Source organism: Paroedura picta, chromosome 9 (assembly GCF_049243985.1).
Source record: "Paroedura picta isolate Pp20150507F chromosome 9, Ppicta_v3.0, whole genome shotgun sequence".
NCBI classification, from domain to species: domain Eukaryota; kingdom Metazoa; phylum Chordata; class Lepidosauria; order Squamata; family Gekkonidae; genus Paroedura; species Paroedura picta.
Genome location: NC_135377.1, coordinates 68,508,420 through 68,525,156, shown reverse-complemented (window position 1 = coordinate 68,525,156; position 16,737 = coordinate 68,508,420). Strand labels below are relative to the sequence as shown.

The 16,737-nt window shown below is 47.4% G+C and overlaps 2 protein-coding genes across 6 annotated transcripts in view; one reads left to right on the top strand and one right to left on the bottom strand.

Moving 5' to 3' along the window:
• The window catches only part of LOC143845142 (uncharacterized), a 230,754-nt gene that overhangs the window by 78,178 nt on the left and 135,839 nt on the right, over window positions 1–16,737 (bottom strand). The window lies entirely within an intron of this gene.
• Window positions 1,704–10,338, top strand: STMND1 (stathmin domain containing 1). Of its 5 annotated transcripts, none has more exons than XR_013234293.1 (5): window positions 1,717–2,134; window positions 5,056–5,203; window positions 7,054–7,202; window positions 8,880–9,059; window positions 9,458–10,338. XR_013234293.1 is itself a non-coding variant. In XM_077353252.1 (4 exons), exons 1-4 carry the CDS (start codon window positions 2,051–2,053, stop codon window positions 10,087–10,089), a joined length of 642 nt encoding a protein of 213 aa, XP_077209367.1. In that variant the 5' UTR covers window positions 1,704–2,050; the 3' UTR covers window positions 10,090–10,338. The 5 variants fall into 5 exon arrangements, 2 of the variants coding, with proteins under 2 accessions (XP_077209367.1, XP_077209368.1); XR_013234295.1 differs by having other exon boundaries at window positions 1,718–2,134; window positions 9,829–10,338; XR_013234294.1 differs by having other exon boundaries at window positions 1,719–2,134; window positions 8,880–9,572; window positions 9,829–10,338.

Here is a 16,737-nt window from a genome sequence, read left to right as displayed (position 1 = left end):
GCATCCAAGAAAAGTGTGTATCCAACCTTTGCTTGAAGACTGCCAGTGAGGGGGAGCTCACCACCTCCTTAGGCAGCCTATTCCACTGCTGAACTACTCTGACTGTGAAATTTTTTTCCTGATATCTAGCCTATATCGTTGTACTTGTAGTTTAAACCCATTACTGTGCGTCCTTTCCTCTGCAGCCAACGGAAAGAGCATCCTGCCCTCCTCCAAGTGACAACCTTTCAAATACTTTTTCATATATCTCTGCCAGGGAAAGGTATACAGACTTACAGAAAGGAAGCAAGCTGTGAACCTGCTTCTCCTACTCTTGCAATGGCATATCATTATAACAAAGTTTGAGTCCAGTGGCACCTTCAAGACCCACAACACTTATATACAGAATTAAGCTTTGTTGGTCTTAAAAGCACCACTGGATTCACACTTTGTTCTGTTGCTTCAGACCAACATGGCTACCCAGTTGAGTATATCAATTAACTCTAGTATTGTTCAAGACCAATAAAGATAGCAGACTGAGCAGATGCTGGATTTGAGAGTGCTGGCAAAATTAGAGAATCCCCGTCAGAATTCTAATCACAATGCTGCCAACAAGGCTCCCAAACAAGGATTCCCCTCTAATAATAGAATGTAAAATCTTTAATCTTCCATCTGCAATAATTATTAATGAGCAGCAGTTGGGTTAGCTGGAATTGCTTCAATGTAAATTATGATTTTAATTTGTAATGTGTTTATGACTGATTTTACCTGCCCTGAGCCTCGTGGGAAGGGTAGGGTAGAAAAGGTTATTATGGGAGGGGGGGGGGCACATCCAGGATATGAAACTCCAGGATGGAGCCTGGGGACGACAGGGATCTCAGTGGGGTAAATTGCCATAGAGTCCCCCACCAAAGTATCCATTTTCTCCAGGGGATCTGATCTCTTTAGTCAGCTGTGATTCCAGGAACCCCAGGCCCCACCAGGAGGCTGGCATCTTTATTTGCCAATGAATGAGCCTTCGGGCAGGTCAGTATATAAATATAATAAATAAATAGCTGTGAAAGTGAACAGGGATTCTTCTGAGCATGAAAGGCTTGGGATCAGGGCCCAAGTTTTCAAACATTGTTTTCAACCTTCTGTCAGTTTATGTGCAAGTATAAAAGTTTATGACTAACAATTAAAGGCTGTCTGCCCACAAACAAACCTGAATGCCAGGCTGACAAACGGGAGCCCATACAGGACTGCCAATAAAAGAGTAACCAATCTACATTTCCTAGAAATCCAAAATACATATGGTGAATTTTCGGTGGCTAACGCAAAGCTCATTAACTGACCGGGCTTTGGGACAAGGTGCTGTCTTTTCTTTTTAAAAAAGGAAACAGCTAAATCTGCCTAAATCTTGTATTGCCAGGGCAACCATGCCTTGACTGCCTCTTTTGTTTCCAAACTTTTTGCGTGTTTTCGTGTGACATGTAACAAAAAACTTTGTAGCTGAGGGCCAAGTTTTCTTTTATGCCTGGAGACCAATTAGTAAGTTTTCCGAACCCCAGAGAAAAAACTTATTTATACAGGACATTTTAAGAGGCTCTCCTAACGGTTGGCATTCTCCATTTCCCTTTTCATCGGGGTTTATATCTTTAGCATTTTCTGTTGCTACAAAACCCAAACAGCCATGTTTCCTGTAGCTTCATGTTATGTTCAACTTTATACATTTCCTGCAGAAAATGCAAGCTCTCTGAATGTGAACAAGGAAAGACAACATGAAAACTGCAGCTTTTCTTAATCGGGGCTAGTGAGGATTCTTGCATAATCCAAGCAGGCTTCCTGCCATCACCCTGCTGACTGAGATAACTGTATTCTTCTTTCCACGTTCAGGCAAGATCACCTGGACAAAGATACTGTGTGCTCGACAGTATACTGAACAAAAACTCCTTTCTGGGTGTGACTTATTGTAGCAACAGGACTTGGAAACAGCCTAAGTCCGCAGCGACGGCACAATGCCCACATAGTTTCTAAGAAAAACAAGAGGCAGAGCTGCCTTGGCCACTTCCAAAGAGGCCACCATCCCACCATGGGATGCAGCCTTTCCAGCAAGGCAACTGGTGACCAGCCATCCTCCAAGAATGAGCAGCATGGGAAAGAAACCAACAAGAAGGTAATTTGTTCTGCTCTCCATTTCTACAAGTGACAAAGTACATACTATGGGATTTAGTTTTGTAGGATGAGAAAACATGGGACAATTGCAATGTATTTACCGTATTCCATTTACAAATATACTAACAGGTTAGCAGAAGCAAACAGAATCCTACAGCAAGCAGCAAAGCTACAATTCCTACATCAGATTCTACAGACAGACACAGACACACACATAGTACTAACTCCAGCAGAAATCCCAAAGAACTGATATATAAAATCCAGGTTGGCTTACAAGGATATTTTAATAAGCAGTGATCAAGTTTATAGAAATAGCAGGCTAAGTTCCCATCCACGGAGTCTTAAACGCGTACGCTCATGCAGAGAAACTTGGCCAGACCTCAAGACAAGATGCATAGCTAAAACCTAAGCATCTTATATTGAAAAGCAGGGTATAAATCATTACTCAAGCTTTCCCGAACATCAGGGTGAGCCAGGTTGTTGTGAAGATGAAATTGAAGGGAATGACATTAGCTGCTTTGGGCCTACATTGTAAAGAAAGGCAGCATAAAAATAAAGTAAGAAAATAATATTTTCTCAACACAGAGGTAGAATATATTAACTAAGTACATAGCAGTAGCTGTGGTGTATTGGTTAAGAGTGGCAGACTCTCATCTGGAGAACCAGGTTTGACTCCCCACACCTCGGCATACAGTCAGCTGGGTTATCTTGGGCTAGTCACAATTCAGTTAGAACTGTTCTCACAAAGCAGTTCTCTTAGAGTGAGCTCAGCCCTACCTGTCAGGACTCCTTGAGGTAGTGAAAAACAGTGTATAAAAAAACAGCTCTTGTGTCTTCTCTAGCTATAACTCAATGTACATCAAACTCCAATAGAAGTTTTGCTTGTTTCTTTAAAGCAAATACTAAAACCTAGAAGTCACCTTGCTAAGGACTTCAGAGTGTTTTAACAACTTGTGACAATCCTCATTTAATGCTGTATCTGCTAGAAGTCACACTAAATTCCTTTGAGTATATGCCAGCAGGCTGTCTGAGTGTATGTGTACATCTAAATATGTGTATAAACACAAAAACACCAAGTAGATTATGTTTATAAATGCAAATGCTCCAATCTGGCATATCCTTATTCAGGACATTGCTTACTCGTCTGATACACTTTAGTATAGTACCATAAAAGGTGTGGAGAAAGAGTTAAATAATGTATTTCCTCAAACTGCTGCATGTACCTTGCCAAAACAACACCTAGTATCATTAGCAATCTGAAGCACCGTGAACTAGAACACCCACCTTCACCTTTCCAGAAATTAATAACAACAGAAACAAGATCATAAAGTAACTTCTGCACAATCCAAGTTGTGAATGCATTTAATAGCCACTTCTATTACTTAATATTCCTTTAGCACCAGCAAAGCACGAGTCCCTGCCCAAAGGGTTTACAAAATAAGGCACAATTCATAGCCATCAAAGAAAACTATTTTCTTTCATCCAAGAATTAGATCGTCCCAACCCAGAAAAAGCCACAACAGAATACCAAAATCTGGCAAAACAACCAAAAAATGATAAAATAGACACCCAAAACAAATTAAACAATGGAAGAAAACTTGGATAAAATCTTTACTTTGCAGGAAGGGGGGGGGTGAATTTGGCAGGAGGAATCGCTGGAAAGAACTAGGCCAAGTTCACCATGGGGTGGGTGGGGGGAAAGAGTACTCATCCAAAACCCACCAATCTAATCAAAATTGTTGCTCAACCAAATTGACTCAAACCAAACCTATCACCCCCATTAATTTAACCTGTCTACCTCTACCTCCAATCTAATCCAAACTGATTACTCTCTTCAGTGATTGATTCAACCCTAACCAATCACAAACCAATTAATTCAACCCATCTACCTTTCCCTCCAATCTAATCCAAGCTGATCACTCTCCTTATTGATTCAGCACAAAGTGATTATCCCCAATTAATTTAACCTGTCTACCCCACCTCCAGCCTAATCCAAACTAATTGCCCTCTCCTCTTGATTGATCCAACCCAAACTGATCACACCCAATTAATTCAATCTGCCTCCCTTCCTCCCTCTTCAATCTAATCCAAATTGATTGCTCCTTTTTTAACCCAAGTGATTCCCCCAAGTGATTCTTTGATTCCCCCAATTAATTCACTTGCTTAATCAAAAATCAATCCGTGATCAAGACAACCTATACATACACGTACATCAGTGAAATCTACATCCAATCAACCCATCTGAGATCCCTCTCCCAACACACAATATGACCTAACGTTTACCAAACACACTCAACACACAACACACACAGCTGGTGATCAGACTACCCTTCCAGAAACAAACATCACACAACAAATCACACCCTACATGTAACTAACAACCCGGATGGGCAGCCCTGAGATGCCATAAAAAGCAATCAGTGTTATCCCTCCAGTGACACATAATCCCACCAGACAAAACTGAAACCAATCTCTTCACCAAAGACAAAACCAGGGTTCAAGGAAAACCCTAGCAAAATAAAGCAAAATACTGAGACTCATGTGGAAATAGAATAAACAAATCTTAAAACAACTAACAACCACCAAATATGGACATCTCACACACATCGGCTATAATGGAGGGAGTGATAACTGTGGGGCCAAGGGAGTCAGGGATCCCCATACTGAGGGGAAGAGGCAGAGACAGCGATGGGCTGTCTCTACAAGATGTTCAGATATACAACAATACTCTGTTTCTTTTTTAAAATAGTTGCCAAAATGAATTGGGAGTGCTGGTCTATTTGGGAGTGCCTTCTCTGACCTTTTTCTTTTACCAGATTTGTATTTTTCCAGTTTTTCCTCCTTACTTTTCCTTCCACAGAAAGAAACTGGATGTGATTGCACCCAATGCACAAATGACATTTTGTTTGTTTGCTTTTTCAGCCTAAAAAGAATGCATCTCTTGCCACAGTAAACACTTCCCCTCCAAGAGAGTCAGTGGCTGAAGACAGTTCCTATGAAGGAAGGTTGCCAGGCAGTATTACAGAAACGTTATCATTACCTAAGGAAACAAATTATGAACAAAATACAGGTGTGGATTACAATAGTGTTTCAAAGGCAGTGTTTTAAGTTTCATAAGGGAATAACTCTTCTAGGAACAGCATTAAAAGGGGGTTAGACAAAGTCATGGAGGCTAGGTTCATCAGTAGCTACTAAAGGGTGACTAAAGGGAACCTCCACCTTCAGAGATTCTAAACCAGTGGTCCCCAACCCCCGGTTCAGGGACCGGTACCTGTCCGTGTATCAGTTGGTACTGGGCCGCGACTCCTCCTCATCCTCCCTGGCTGCTGCCTCGGGGGCTGTCCTGCTACTCTGCCACTGGCTCGCCTTTGGTGCTCTCCAGCAGCCTCCATGGCTGGGGCTCCCCCTTGGAGTGGCACTGTGCAGCTGCTGCTGGCAGCAATCCCCAGCCGGCAGCGGGAAGTCAGGGGCGCTGGCGGCGGCAGCAACGTCCCTCCGCAAAAGACTAATACCTCCCCCCCCCCCCGGGCCTCAGTAAAATTGTCAAGCATTGACCGGTCCCTGGTGTTATAAAGGTTGGGGACCACTGCTCTAAACCTCTGAATACCAGTGCTGGGAAGTAGCAGCAGGGGAAGGCCTTGGCCTCTATCCTGTTGCTGGCCTCTAGAGTAACTGGATGGCCACTGGGTGAGATGGAATGCTGAACTAGATGGACCACTCGTCTGATCCAGCAAGGCTTGTATTCCCAAAGCTGGCAGGGGAATTATTTATATGAAAGAGAAGAGGGATCTCTTTGAACATGAAAGGCTTTGGATTGTGCCTCAAGTGTCAGCTTATGTGCAAATACAAAAGTTTATGATTCAGAATTGAAGGCTACAACCTTTAAACTGCCTACCCAGAACCAAACCCATCAGTGTTCATTATAGATTCTTTAAGAGGACATGGCTTCAGGGTTGCAGCCAAAAGGCCTTCAAAGTACCTTTGCAGAGAGATACTTGTATAACCACAACTTGAAATGTGCTTCATAGCAATGCTTTCTTTCCTGAGCCAAAGTGTATTGCAAATTCTCTGCAAAGTTTCTTAAAAGTGCATCAAAAATAAAAAGACCTTGGAGAAGCTACAGATTAATCCCCTAGTATAATGGAAGCAGACACAGTAGTTTGGTACAAAAAGAATCCGAAAGGATGAGTGGATGTTATATAACTCCACAGAAATTGACTAGGATTCCTTTTATTAAATGTTTTCGGTTGTCTGAATATCTGATTTTTTAAATGGTATAATTGTCCTAAAGCTTCTACATGGGATAAAATTATTGACAGAATTACAGCCTTTAGGCATAGATAAAAATATTTAGCTGGGTTTAGATGTCAATGCAGAGACAAGATTTTTATTGTAAACCTGATATGTGTAAAAAATGGATATACTAACTTTCAGGTTAATAATTGCAGCTGAAAGTCTAGTGATATGCAGAAATACATTAGACATACACGGGAAAGGAAAGGAATCAACAGAGCTTAAATAATATTGGTTAACATAATAGCACTTAGAGTTACGCAACTAGTTTTTAATGGTATGTAAGATTTGACTTAAACAGTCTTAAAAATGAAAAGAACAGGACCCGCACAAAAGCATTACAGCTCACTTTAGAAATAATGAACCAAGAGTTTTTGCAGGACAATTTCTTGCCTGCTTATGACCAAAATGTTTAATATAAAATTCATTGTGAGCAAAGGAACCCTGCAGCCTGTGGAAAATTTAATTTCTTTGTCTGACCTCAGTATTGATACTGATTGGATTAGAGCTTAAGAGTTTTATCTCTTTATATAAATAAACAAATGTATGGCTTGACAAAGATTGCAAAAAATAGCAAGGACATCACACTAATAAGAGATGATCATTCTGAACACCCTCTTTGTAAAGTCATTAGAGGAGAATCTGCCAAGAAACCAGTGGGTTTAACAGAAAGAGAAAGACAGACATCAGCAGACATCTTGGAGGAGCTAAGGACTCAAGGAATAATCAAGACGGCAAGTGGAGCACCTCAAATCGGACAAGGAGATGACACCATGGTAAGTAAAACTAACAATATGTATACATTTAAGTTTCGATTTAGAGCAGGTGTTTTTTACAATGCTGTTTCTGCATTCCTTCTTTTCTCCAAGGTCAGCCCTTCCACCCTTCTACAATCACTCAATAATAGAAACTAGACAGAGAAGATGACTGGCTTGAGGCTGAGCAGAAATTTGCCTTAGTTTTCCTTGTCTACAGATGTATGTGTTAAACTTCAAAATGAAATTAATAAAAGTACCCTAGTATATTTTTAGAAGGACTTGTGGAAGGCCACCCATTTTAGCTTTACAACCACCCTGTGCAAGTGGATTAAAGCAGCGGTCCCCAACCCCTGGTCCGGGGACCGGTACCAGTCCGTAGACCAGTCGGTACCGGGCCGATGCTCCTCCTCGTCCTCCTCCTCGGCTGCTGCCTCGGAGGCTGCCCTGACACTCTGCCACCGGCTCACCTTTGGTGCTCTCCAGCGGCCACCATGGCTGGGGCTCCCCCTCGGCATGGCACTGTGCAGCTGTTGCTGGCAGCGCCCCCTAGCAGGGGGCAGGAAGTCAGGGGTGCTGGCGGGAAAGCAAGCAGAGCAAGGGCTCAGGCGGCGGCAGAGACATCCCTCGGCAAAAGACTACCCCCCCCCCCAAGCCTCAGTAAAATTGTCAGGCGTTGACCGGTCCCCGGTGATAAAAAGGTTGGGGAACACTGGCTTAAAGTTACCCAGTGTGCTTCTATGGCAAAGTGGGGATTTGAACTTGGCGACTCCCAGATCCCAATCTGCAGTTCTAACCACGGCACCGTAATGGCTCGTGTGGGGTCATGGAGTGGCTGCTGTTGAATAGGCCTGAGTGAGTCATGCAAGTCTCATGGTAATAAATTGCCCAGTTTGCTGAAGGAGTTTTATGGCAGAATGGGGATTTGAACTTGGTTCTTCCCAAGCCCATACCACATTAATTCCCAAGTTCCATGTTTTTGCAGTTACTTGAAAGAAAAGTCTTTCAGAACTTCCATAGTTTTTTCCTTCTTGGACTGAATTAAGTTTTCTTGTTTTTTCCTCAACCTGGGACTTTAATCATCATTGACCTACAACTTTTGGTAAAATTGATCTTAATTGCTAACAACATTGTTAAGGAAATTAGAATCTTTTTTTTTATAAAGCTGACAAGAACAAGAACAGAACAAGAGATGGATAATCAGATTCATAACATGGCAACAACATTTGAAAAATATAAGTCCTTTTAGCAATCAGAAATAATGACAGGACTGCAAGAAATATAAATTGACATCAGATCTGTGTATAAAAATAACCTAAAACTCAACAAAGTGAAAACTGCTCTATCTTTAGTTTTTTATATCTCCTAGGTTGTTCTTTGCCACTTTATTATGAAGATTACAGTTTCAACCCTTCACACAAATGTTCAGAACTGAACAGACTGTTTCTCCTTCAATGTAGACTAGGATTGCCAGCTCCAGATTGGGAGATACCTGGAGATTTTGGGGGTGGAGCCTGAGGATGGTAGAGTTTGGGAGGGGAGGGACTTCTTAATGGCCTTTTTCTCCAGGTGAATTAATCTCTGTCACCTGGAGATCAATTGTAATCCTAGGAGATGTCCAGCCTGGATTTGGCAACCACAATGCAGACCACCCTTTACATAAAAAAGACAAACTTTTATATATTTGTTTTCATACAGTTGATAGCTACACCACGGAAACTACCAGCTAAACTGGAAAAGCTTGAAAGCAAAAGACAGAAAGAGAACGATTTAACAATAATGGACATTGAAAGCGACCATGAAGTTTCTTGAAGAGAGAAGAAATCCGTCCATCTGACTCAAATTGCTTTAGTATCAACATAGCTAATAACCAGTATGGTATGTGTCCTCACAACATATCTTCTAAACCAAGAAAGCAGCTATTACTTTTTAAATAAAATTAAACATGGCTCTCACTGCTGAGCAAAAGATATTTTTGGACAAGTAAACTGGTTGGACTGAAAACAAGTTTGCAAACCTCCCATAGCAAAATATACCAAGAACAGAAAAGAAATAAACTGGCTGACTTTTACTTGAGATGCACTCACATCTATTTCATATTGATTGGAAGGCCACAGCATATTTTAAACATGGCCATATTCCTATATTCTTAATGTGGTTGTGATCAATCGTGCCATCTGGAACTGTGGTTGTGATCTGGAACTCTGCAGTGCAGGTTATTAGATCATGTGGAACCTACATCTGTACTTGAATATGTGTATTTTCTATCCATAAAGGAGCAGTTGATGCCTGAAAGTATGGGCCAGGTGAAGGCTGGAGATCTCCTGGGATTACAACAGATCTCCAGGGGACAGAGTTCAGTTCACCTGGAGAAAATGGCCACTTTGGGAGGTAGACTCTATTGCATTTTACACCACTGATATCCATCCTCTCCCCAAACCTCCCCACTTCAGACTCCACCCCACAAAATCTCCAGGTACTTTCCAACCCAGAACTGGCAATCCGACTTAAATTTGTGGTCTGTGGCTGCTGTGATCCTTATCTCCCCCTCCATGTATTGCCTGTACCCACATTAAGAACATGTAAACAGGGCTACTGTATGTTTGCATGTGTGGCCTGATGTCTCTAAAGACCTGTCTCTTTACAGACCAGACCAGAGCAATTGAATCAAGAATTACTGACTGACAGAGCTTCACCAATGACAAGTCAGGAAAGAAGAAATACAGGGAGGGAGGAAGACAGTTCAACTTCTGGAGTACAAAAAGCTTCAAGTACTTTGCAATTCTTATCTTTAAATTTGAACACAAGAAGTCTGACACAGAAAGAAAAAGATGAGTGTCATAGTTTTGAAGATTTTGATGTGGTGGAATCTGATGCAAACTATAACACAATAAATGAAACATTTTAACCACCGGAGGTTCTTTCAAATATATTGGAAAGCAGAAATTTCCATTTCATTAAACCCAATAATGGCTAAGTTTTTATTATCATTAAAATAATTTAGAAACCAAAATAAAAATATATGCCTGTATTTTTTTTAATTATCTGAATCCATCTTTTTAAAAACACCACATTTCTGGTGTTTAAAAAATTACATGCATTTAATTGGTTTTATGCTGCCTTTATGCATATAGACCAATCAAGGTAGCTCACAAAACACACACACACACACACACAGCACCATAAAAACTAGAATCACAACATTTAACAATCAATTAAAACAAGTCAAACAGACAATTAAGAACCAGTACCATATACAACTAATACAACTACACCAGCTTCAATTCAGGGATTAATGTCTCCATTTTACACAAAAAGATGTCTTCAGGAAGTCTTCAGTGAGACAGCTAGGCAAGGCTCCTTGGGGGAAGAGAATTCTTTGGGGATCAGTGCACAAGGCATTTGCTTAGAGTCTTGCAACTTTTCAAGTGGCTGGTTCCCACAACAGAACCCTTTGTGCTAATTTCAGTGCCAAGGGCTAGGTTTGTCATGTCCTCTCCAGACAATGGCAGGAGTTGGGGGGGTGTTCAGTTGTGATTCAGTTCAGTCCTTCTTGTATCGTGCTGGAGTCATAAAAAAGACCTCAAGTCACTTCTAGTGTCTGAGTCCACCTCTGAACCCAGGGTTTTAACACTCAAGATCAAGCACTCAAGGGCAACCTGGCTGGCAACATCACAGTGTAGAAGGTGGTTAACTTTATTTCAAAGTGAAGGAAGTGTAAGTTGGCCAGTGGGGCAATGTTGTCCAAGGATGGGATGCTCCTTTGACCACTGTTTGCTTTGCAACTCCCATGTTAGTTGACACAATTTGGCTATCCTACATTTCTTTGCTACCATAGTCTGGAACTATATGATCTTTGCCCATCTTCTGTGCATTGTTTTGATTTGAGTGCATGTTATAGCAAAGCAAACTCATATTAAAAACTTAAAGGTAAAGGTATCCCCTGTGCAAGCACCGAGTCATGTCTGACCCTTGGGGTGATGCCCTCTAGTGTTTTCATGGCAGACTCAATACGGGGTGGTTTGCCAGTGCCTTCCCCAGTCATGACCGTTTACCCCCCAGCAGCAAGCTGGGTACTCATTTTACCGACCTCGGAAGGATGGAAGGCTGAGTCAACCTTGAGCCGGCTGCTGGGATTGAACTCCCAGCCTCATGGGCAAAGCTTTCAGACGGCTGCCTTACCACTCTGCGCCACAAGAGGCTCATTAAAAACTTAGCTGAATGCTAATTTAGAAGAGAACAAATTCTGGCTTATTATTTCACAAAACCTATATGTATTTTTAACTGGCAACAACATGAACCTTGTGTCTGGCCTGATTTAGTGTAGCACTTAAACTCATTATCCACATCATCACCTCTTTATTTTTTTAATCCCATCCTTTGGCACAAGAACAGTTAGTCAAACTGCGGCCCTCCAGATGTCCATGAGCTACAATTCCCATAAGCACCTGCCAGCGAATGCCGCAGTTTGACAACCCCTGAGGTAGGGGATTCCCAACAGCTATAGTGGTTCATGCACATAAAGGAAGTCAACATGAAAGAGCATGAGTCAGCAGCATTAACTCAGCAAGTCTTTTTTGTGTGTGTACATCACTCCTGTCAGCACCGTAAGTCAGGTGGTCAGTTCTGCCAGCAACATCAGCACCAATCCGATGAGTTAGGAGACAAGTTCCAGCATCCCCTTTGCCCATCAAGAGGCACACAGCACTGTTAAAAACATGATGATGATGACCACCTGCCAGCTAGAGAAAGTGCGGTGACTATTGTTAGCCTGTGAGGATTTCAGCTGCAGTGAAAGCATGCTCTAGTTAAACCCTTGTGTTTTCTGTAGAATAATCTAGAGATTGTACACATGTTGCCATGTGGATCCCATTTTATAACTTTTAAAATAATCATCATTTTACAAATGGTTTTCAGTAGCCTGTACACATGCCTTCTCTTTGTAACTCCCACCTTGTAGAACATTCTGCCTGTGGATGTAAAAAAATCTCCCATTATTTCAGCTTCCTGCAAACTATGTGTCGTGGTTCGGTCCTTGGTGGCCTGGGAACCGGACCGAACCCCGCCATCAGAGGCGCCCGCGATCACGGAGGTAGGGCATGGTGATCACAGGCAAGCCGGCAGCTGGGCGCCCCACCCGATCGTTGAGGTGGCAATGGCCGCTAAAGAACCTCAATGTCCCTCTCCACCTTTTTGACAAGGGCCCGGAGATGGCCCTTTGTTCCAGGAAAATGGGCCATCGGGAACCCCGGAAAACCTCGCATATGTGCATGAGTCATGATTGTATCAGCATGTTCCCTCCGCAAGTACTGGGTGGGGCAATACAGCCTAAGGAGGTGGGTTTTGTATAAAAGAGAGCTTCCACCTGGAGTTCGGTGGAAGCTCTTACTCCATACCAGCGGACTCCACGTTGCTGAAAATAAAGCTTGTTCCTGTTGTATCGTTCACCAGGCCTGGCGTGACGTTTTCTTCAAAAGGGGCACCCCTGTTTTTTTTCAGTTAGCAAGCGGGTCCCCGACATCGTAAGAGCTTCCACCGAACTCCAGGGGCGGCATCGCATCCGAGCGCCTATCGGGACGGATCCAGAGATGGCGTTTTCAAGCAACGAGGCGGTCTCGACCCCCACGAACCCCGGGAACATGAGTTTAATGTCCCCGGGAGATTTCCTCCGAAAATCGGGGGGCCAGGAGCAGCCGTCCGGGACCCCGAGACCCTCGGCAGCGGCGGCCAAGGGAAGGCGCCGGGCCATGGGGTTCCCAAGCACGGCGGGGAGCGCGCCGAGGTCTGGGGGGTTGGCCCCAACCTGGGACACCCAGCTGAGGCAGGCGCTTCGCCCGGTAAGACCTGAGGAATCCCTAGAGGACCTGCGGCGGGCCATGGCGGACTTGGCCAGGCGCTTGCAGGCAGCTGAAGCCCGTGAGCAAGCTCGGGCCGGGCCCGGAGGGACTGGTAATACAACGGGGGAGGGGATCGCGTCGAGTGAGGACGCCTCCAGCGACGAGGACGAGCCCGGCACTGGTGAGCGGGCCCCGGACCCCGACCCGGAGCAGTTTTCAGTCCCGAGTAGGCGAGACGGCCAGCGGAGAGGCGAGACAGCAGAGGATCTCGGGGGGGCGGGTGAGCCGACGGGGCGGCGAGAGCCGGACCAACGCAGGAGCGACGTGCAAGGCAGGGAGCGGCACGGCGTCGTTGGGCAAGTTGGTAGCCGGTGGAGCGGAGCAGGACGAGACAGCGGACGCCGAGAATCCCGGATCCGGAGGGGGTCGGACTACTCTCCAAAACGTTCCCCCCCAGAGCTTAAGGCGCGTTTCGACGGGACGCCGGACGACCTCCCGCAGTTCCTCCTCCACGCGCTGACGCATGCCCGGAGGTATGGAGACCGGTATGAGGACTCCGAGGACTTGGTCTGGGGGGTGGCCTCGTGTCTCCAGGGCAAGGCGGGTCAGTGGTACCTGGGGTTGGCCGAGCGCGGCGACCCGGCAACTCGGGACCTGCAGGACTTCGTGGTCGCGCTCCGCCGACGATTCCAGGACCCCCAGGCAGAGGACAAGGCAAAGAGTCGGATCAAGGGACTTCGACAGGGTACTAGGGGGGTTATGGACTATATAGACATTTTCCGGAGGGAAGCAGGCAAGGTGTTCTCCTGGAACGAGGAGACCCAAATCGAGTACTTCCGGGAGGGCCTTAACCCGAAGCTCAGGGAATGGGCCGTGATCAAGGGGACGGAAGAAGATCTGTCTACACTGGAGGGGTGGTGTTTTGTGGTCGCCAAGCTGGAAGCCAGCCTGGGTTGGGCCGCCGCACCCCCCCGGGAGGCCAAAGGCGGGTCAGCCGAGGCGCCGAGACCGGGCCCCGACAACTCTCGCCCCAAACGACCCCCGAACCCCGAGCGGGAAAGGAGACGCCGGGAAGGACTGTGCCTGAAATGCGGGGGGTCAGGGCATTTCGCAGCAGCGTGCCAACGGCAAGGGGGGGAGGACCGCGGGCTCTCCCAGGGGGGAGGTGCGACACGCCCCCAGCAGGCACGCCGGGCGGAGGACCTCCGCAACGAACCGGGAAGCGTCCAGGCGACGGGAAACGGCCAGGACCTGCTGTAGACGGCGCCGGGCAGCAGGTCCCGCGGTGCGAGGGAAAACCCCTACAGCGTGAGGCGCGACCTCCGAACGTGGTAATTTTAGAGCTCCGGAACCCGGAGAACGGACTAAGTTGGGTGGGGGAGGCTCTTTTGGACTCTGGATGCGACCACAGCATGGTCCACCCCCAGATAGCCCGGGCTTTGGGGCTACCGAAGCGCATTCGGAAGGTTCCCCTGGTTTTCGTCCAGATGGACGGCAGCCCGATTCAGGGGGGACCTTTCGGGGAGGAGGTGGGTCCTATCGCCATCCACATAGGGGACCACCAAGAGCTGCGGTGGCTGATCCAGGTCCCCGTAGCGGGATATCGGGCGGTGTTGGGGCTGGATTGGCTGAAGGAACACAACCCCGTGGTGGACTGGCGGGCGGGGACCCTGAAGTTCGACTTGACGGTGGGTGCACGGCATCGGGTCTCCCACGAGAATTCCAGCCACAAGAGGACGGCGGCGCGTCCCAGGGGAGCGGCGGCGGCGCAGCAGGAGAAACCAGAGCCCGAGGTCCCGCCAGAGTACCGAGACCTCGCAGCCGTTTTCAGCGAGCGGGAAGCGGACGAACTACCCCCACACCGCCGCACGGACTGCGCTATCAACATCCCAGAGGGGGCGGTACTGCCCAAAGGGCGCATCTACAAAATGAGTGAGGGTGAGCTCAAGGACCTCCGGGAGTTTTTGGGAAAAAATCTGGCCCGAGGTTTCATCCGGCCCGCTTCCAGTCCCATGGGAGCTCCAGTCTTGTTCGTCCGGAAAAAGGATGGGTCCCGACGGCTGTGCCAGGACTACCGGGGCCTCAACGCCATCGCAGCGGGGAACGCTTACCCCCTCCCGCTGATCCCGGATTTGCTGGCCCGGCTGGGTAAAGGGACTCTGTTCACTAAGCTGGACCTAAGGGAGGCGTACTACCGGGTACGCATCCGGGAGGGGGATGAGTGGAAAACAGCGTTTAACTGTCAATTGGGACAATTCGAATTTAAAGTGATGCCGTTCGGTTTAAGCGGGGCACCTGGGGTTTTCATGAGTCTAATTAATGAGGTGTTGCAGGACCTTCTGTTTCAGGGGGTGGTTGTTTATTTGGATGACGTCCTGATCTACAGCCAAGATCCCCAAGAGCACGTGACCCTGGTGAGGGAGGTGTTAAAGCGCCTGCTGGCAAACCACCTATACGTGAAGCTGGCTAAGTGCGAATTCCACCGTCCCTCCCTGGACTATTTGGGCTACCGCATCTCAGCCCAGGGCATAGCTATGGACCCCGAGAAGGTGCAGGCGGTGCTGGCCTGGGAAAGGCCCCGCACCCGGAAACAGCTACAAAGCTTCCTGGGGTTTGCTAACTTTTTTAGAGGCTTCATCCCCAGATACTCCTCCGTAGTGGCTCCCCTCACGGACTTGCTAGGTACCAAGGGGAGAGGTCCTCGCGCCACGCGGCCCAGCGCAGCGCTCGGCTGGAATGAGAAATCGGAGGCAGCGTTCCTGGCCCTCAAGCAAGCTTTCGCGTCTGAGCCCACGCTACTGCACGTCGACCCAACCCAGCCGATGGTGGTACAAGTCGACGCCAGCGACGCAGCAGCCGGGGCGGTTCTCCTGCAGCGAGACAAGGCGGGACAGCTGAGGCCGGCGGCCTACCTCTCACGAAAATTCGCCGAAACGGAGCGGAACTGGTCTACCTGGGAGAAGGAGGCGTTTGCGATTAAGTTCGCCCTCACCGAATGGCGGCATTGGCTGGAGGAAACAGAGGAGCCGTTCGAGGTCTGGACAGATCACAAGAATCTGGAGGCGCTCCGGCAACCGCGATCCCTGAACGCCAAGCAGATGAGGTGGGCGGAGTTCTTTTCGCGGTACAATTTCAAGCTTGGTCACATCCCCGGCAAAGAGAATTTCCTCGCGGACGCCCTCTCCCGTCTGCCGCATCATGGGGAGGGGTACGCTCCCTGCACCAGGTCTGTGTTTGGTGAGGAGCAGCTGGGACGGGGGGTCGTCACTAGGCGTCGGGCCAGGGGGGAATGGGAGCCCGACCCGGCGACCGCCCCGCTCCGAGACCGTCTAGTGGCAGCCTACGGGACAGACGAGGAGCTGGCTGAGCTCCGGGACTTTTTGATTTTGGACTCCGGTCTCTGGCGGAGGGGGGAGGCTGTCTACGTCCCGGAAGGGCTACGACGGGAAGCCCTCAGCCTCTGCCACGATGCTAAGACCGCCGGGCACTTCGGTTTCGTAAAATCCTGGAAGTTGGCCCGGCGGCGGTTTTGGTGGCCCAGTCTGCGGCGGGACACAAAAGCTTACGTCAGTGGTTGTCCTGTCTGCCTGACCTGCAAGCCGGGGGTTGGCAAGCCGAAAGGTCTGCTGCACCCGCTCGAGGTCCCGACCCGGCCGTGGTCAGTGATCTCCATGGACTTTATAACAGACTTGCCTCCCAGCAAGGGGAAAACGGTGATC

Coding starts and splice junctions, on each gene's coding strand:
- STMND1 (XM_077353252.1), top strand. CDS start 2,051: ATGGGATGCAGCCTTTCCAGCAAGGCAACTGGTGACCAGCCATCCTCC. Junction 5,204..7,053: donor AAATTATGAACAAAATACAG/GTGTGGATTACA, acceptor CTCTTTGTAAAG/TCATTAGAGGAGAATCTGCC. Junction 7,203..9,828: donor GACAAGGAGATGACACCATG/GTAAGTAAAACT, acceptor GTCTCTTTACAG/ACCAGACCAGAGCAATTGAA.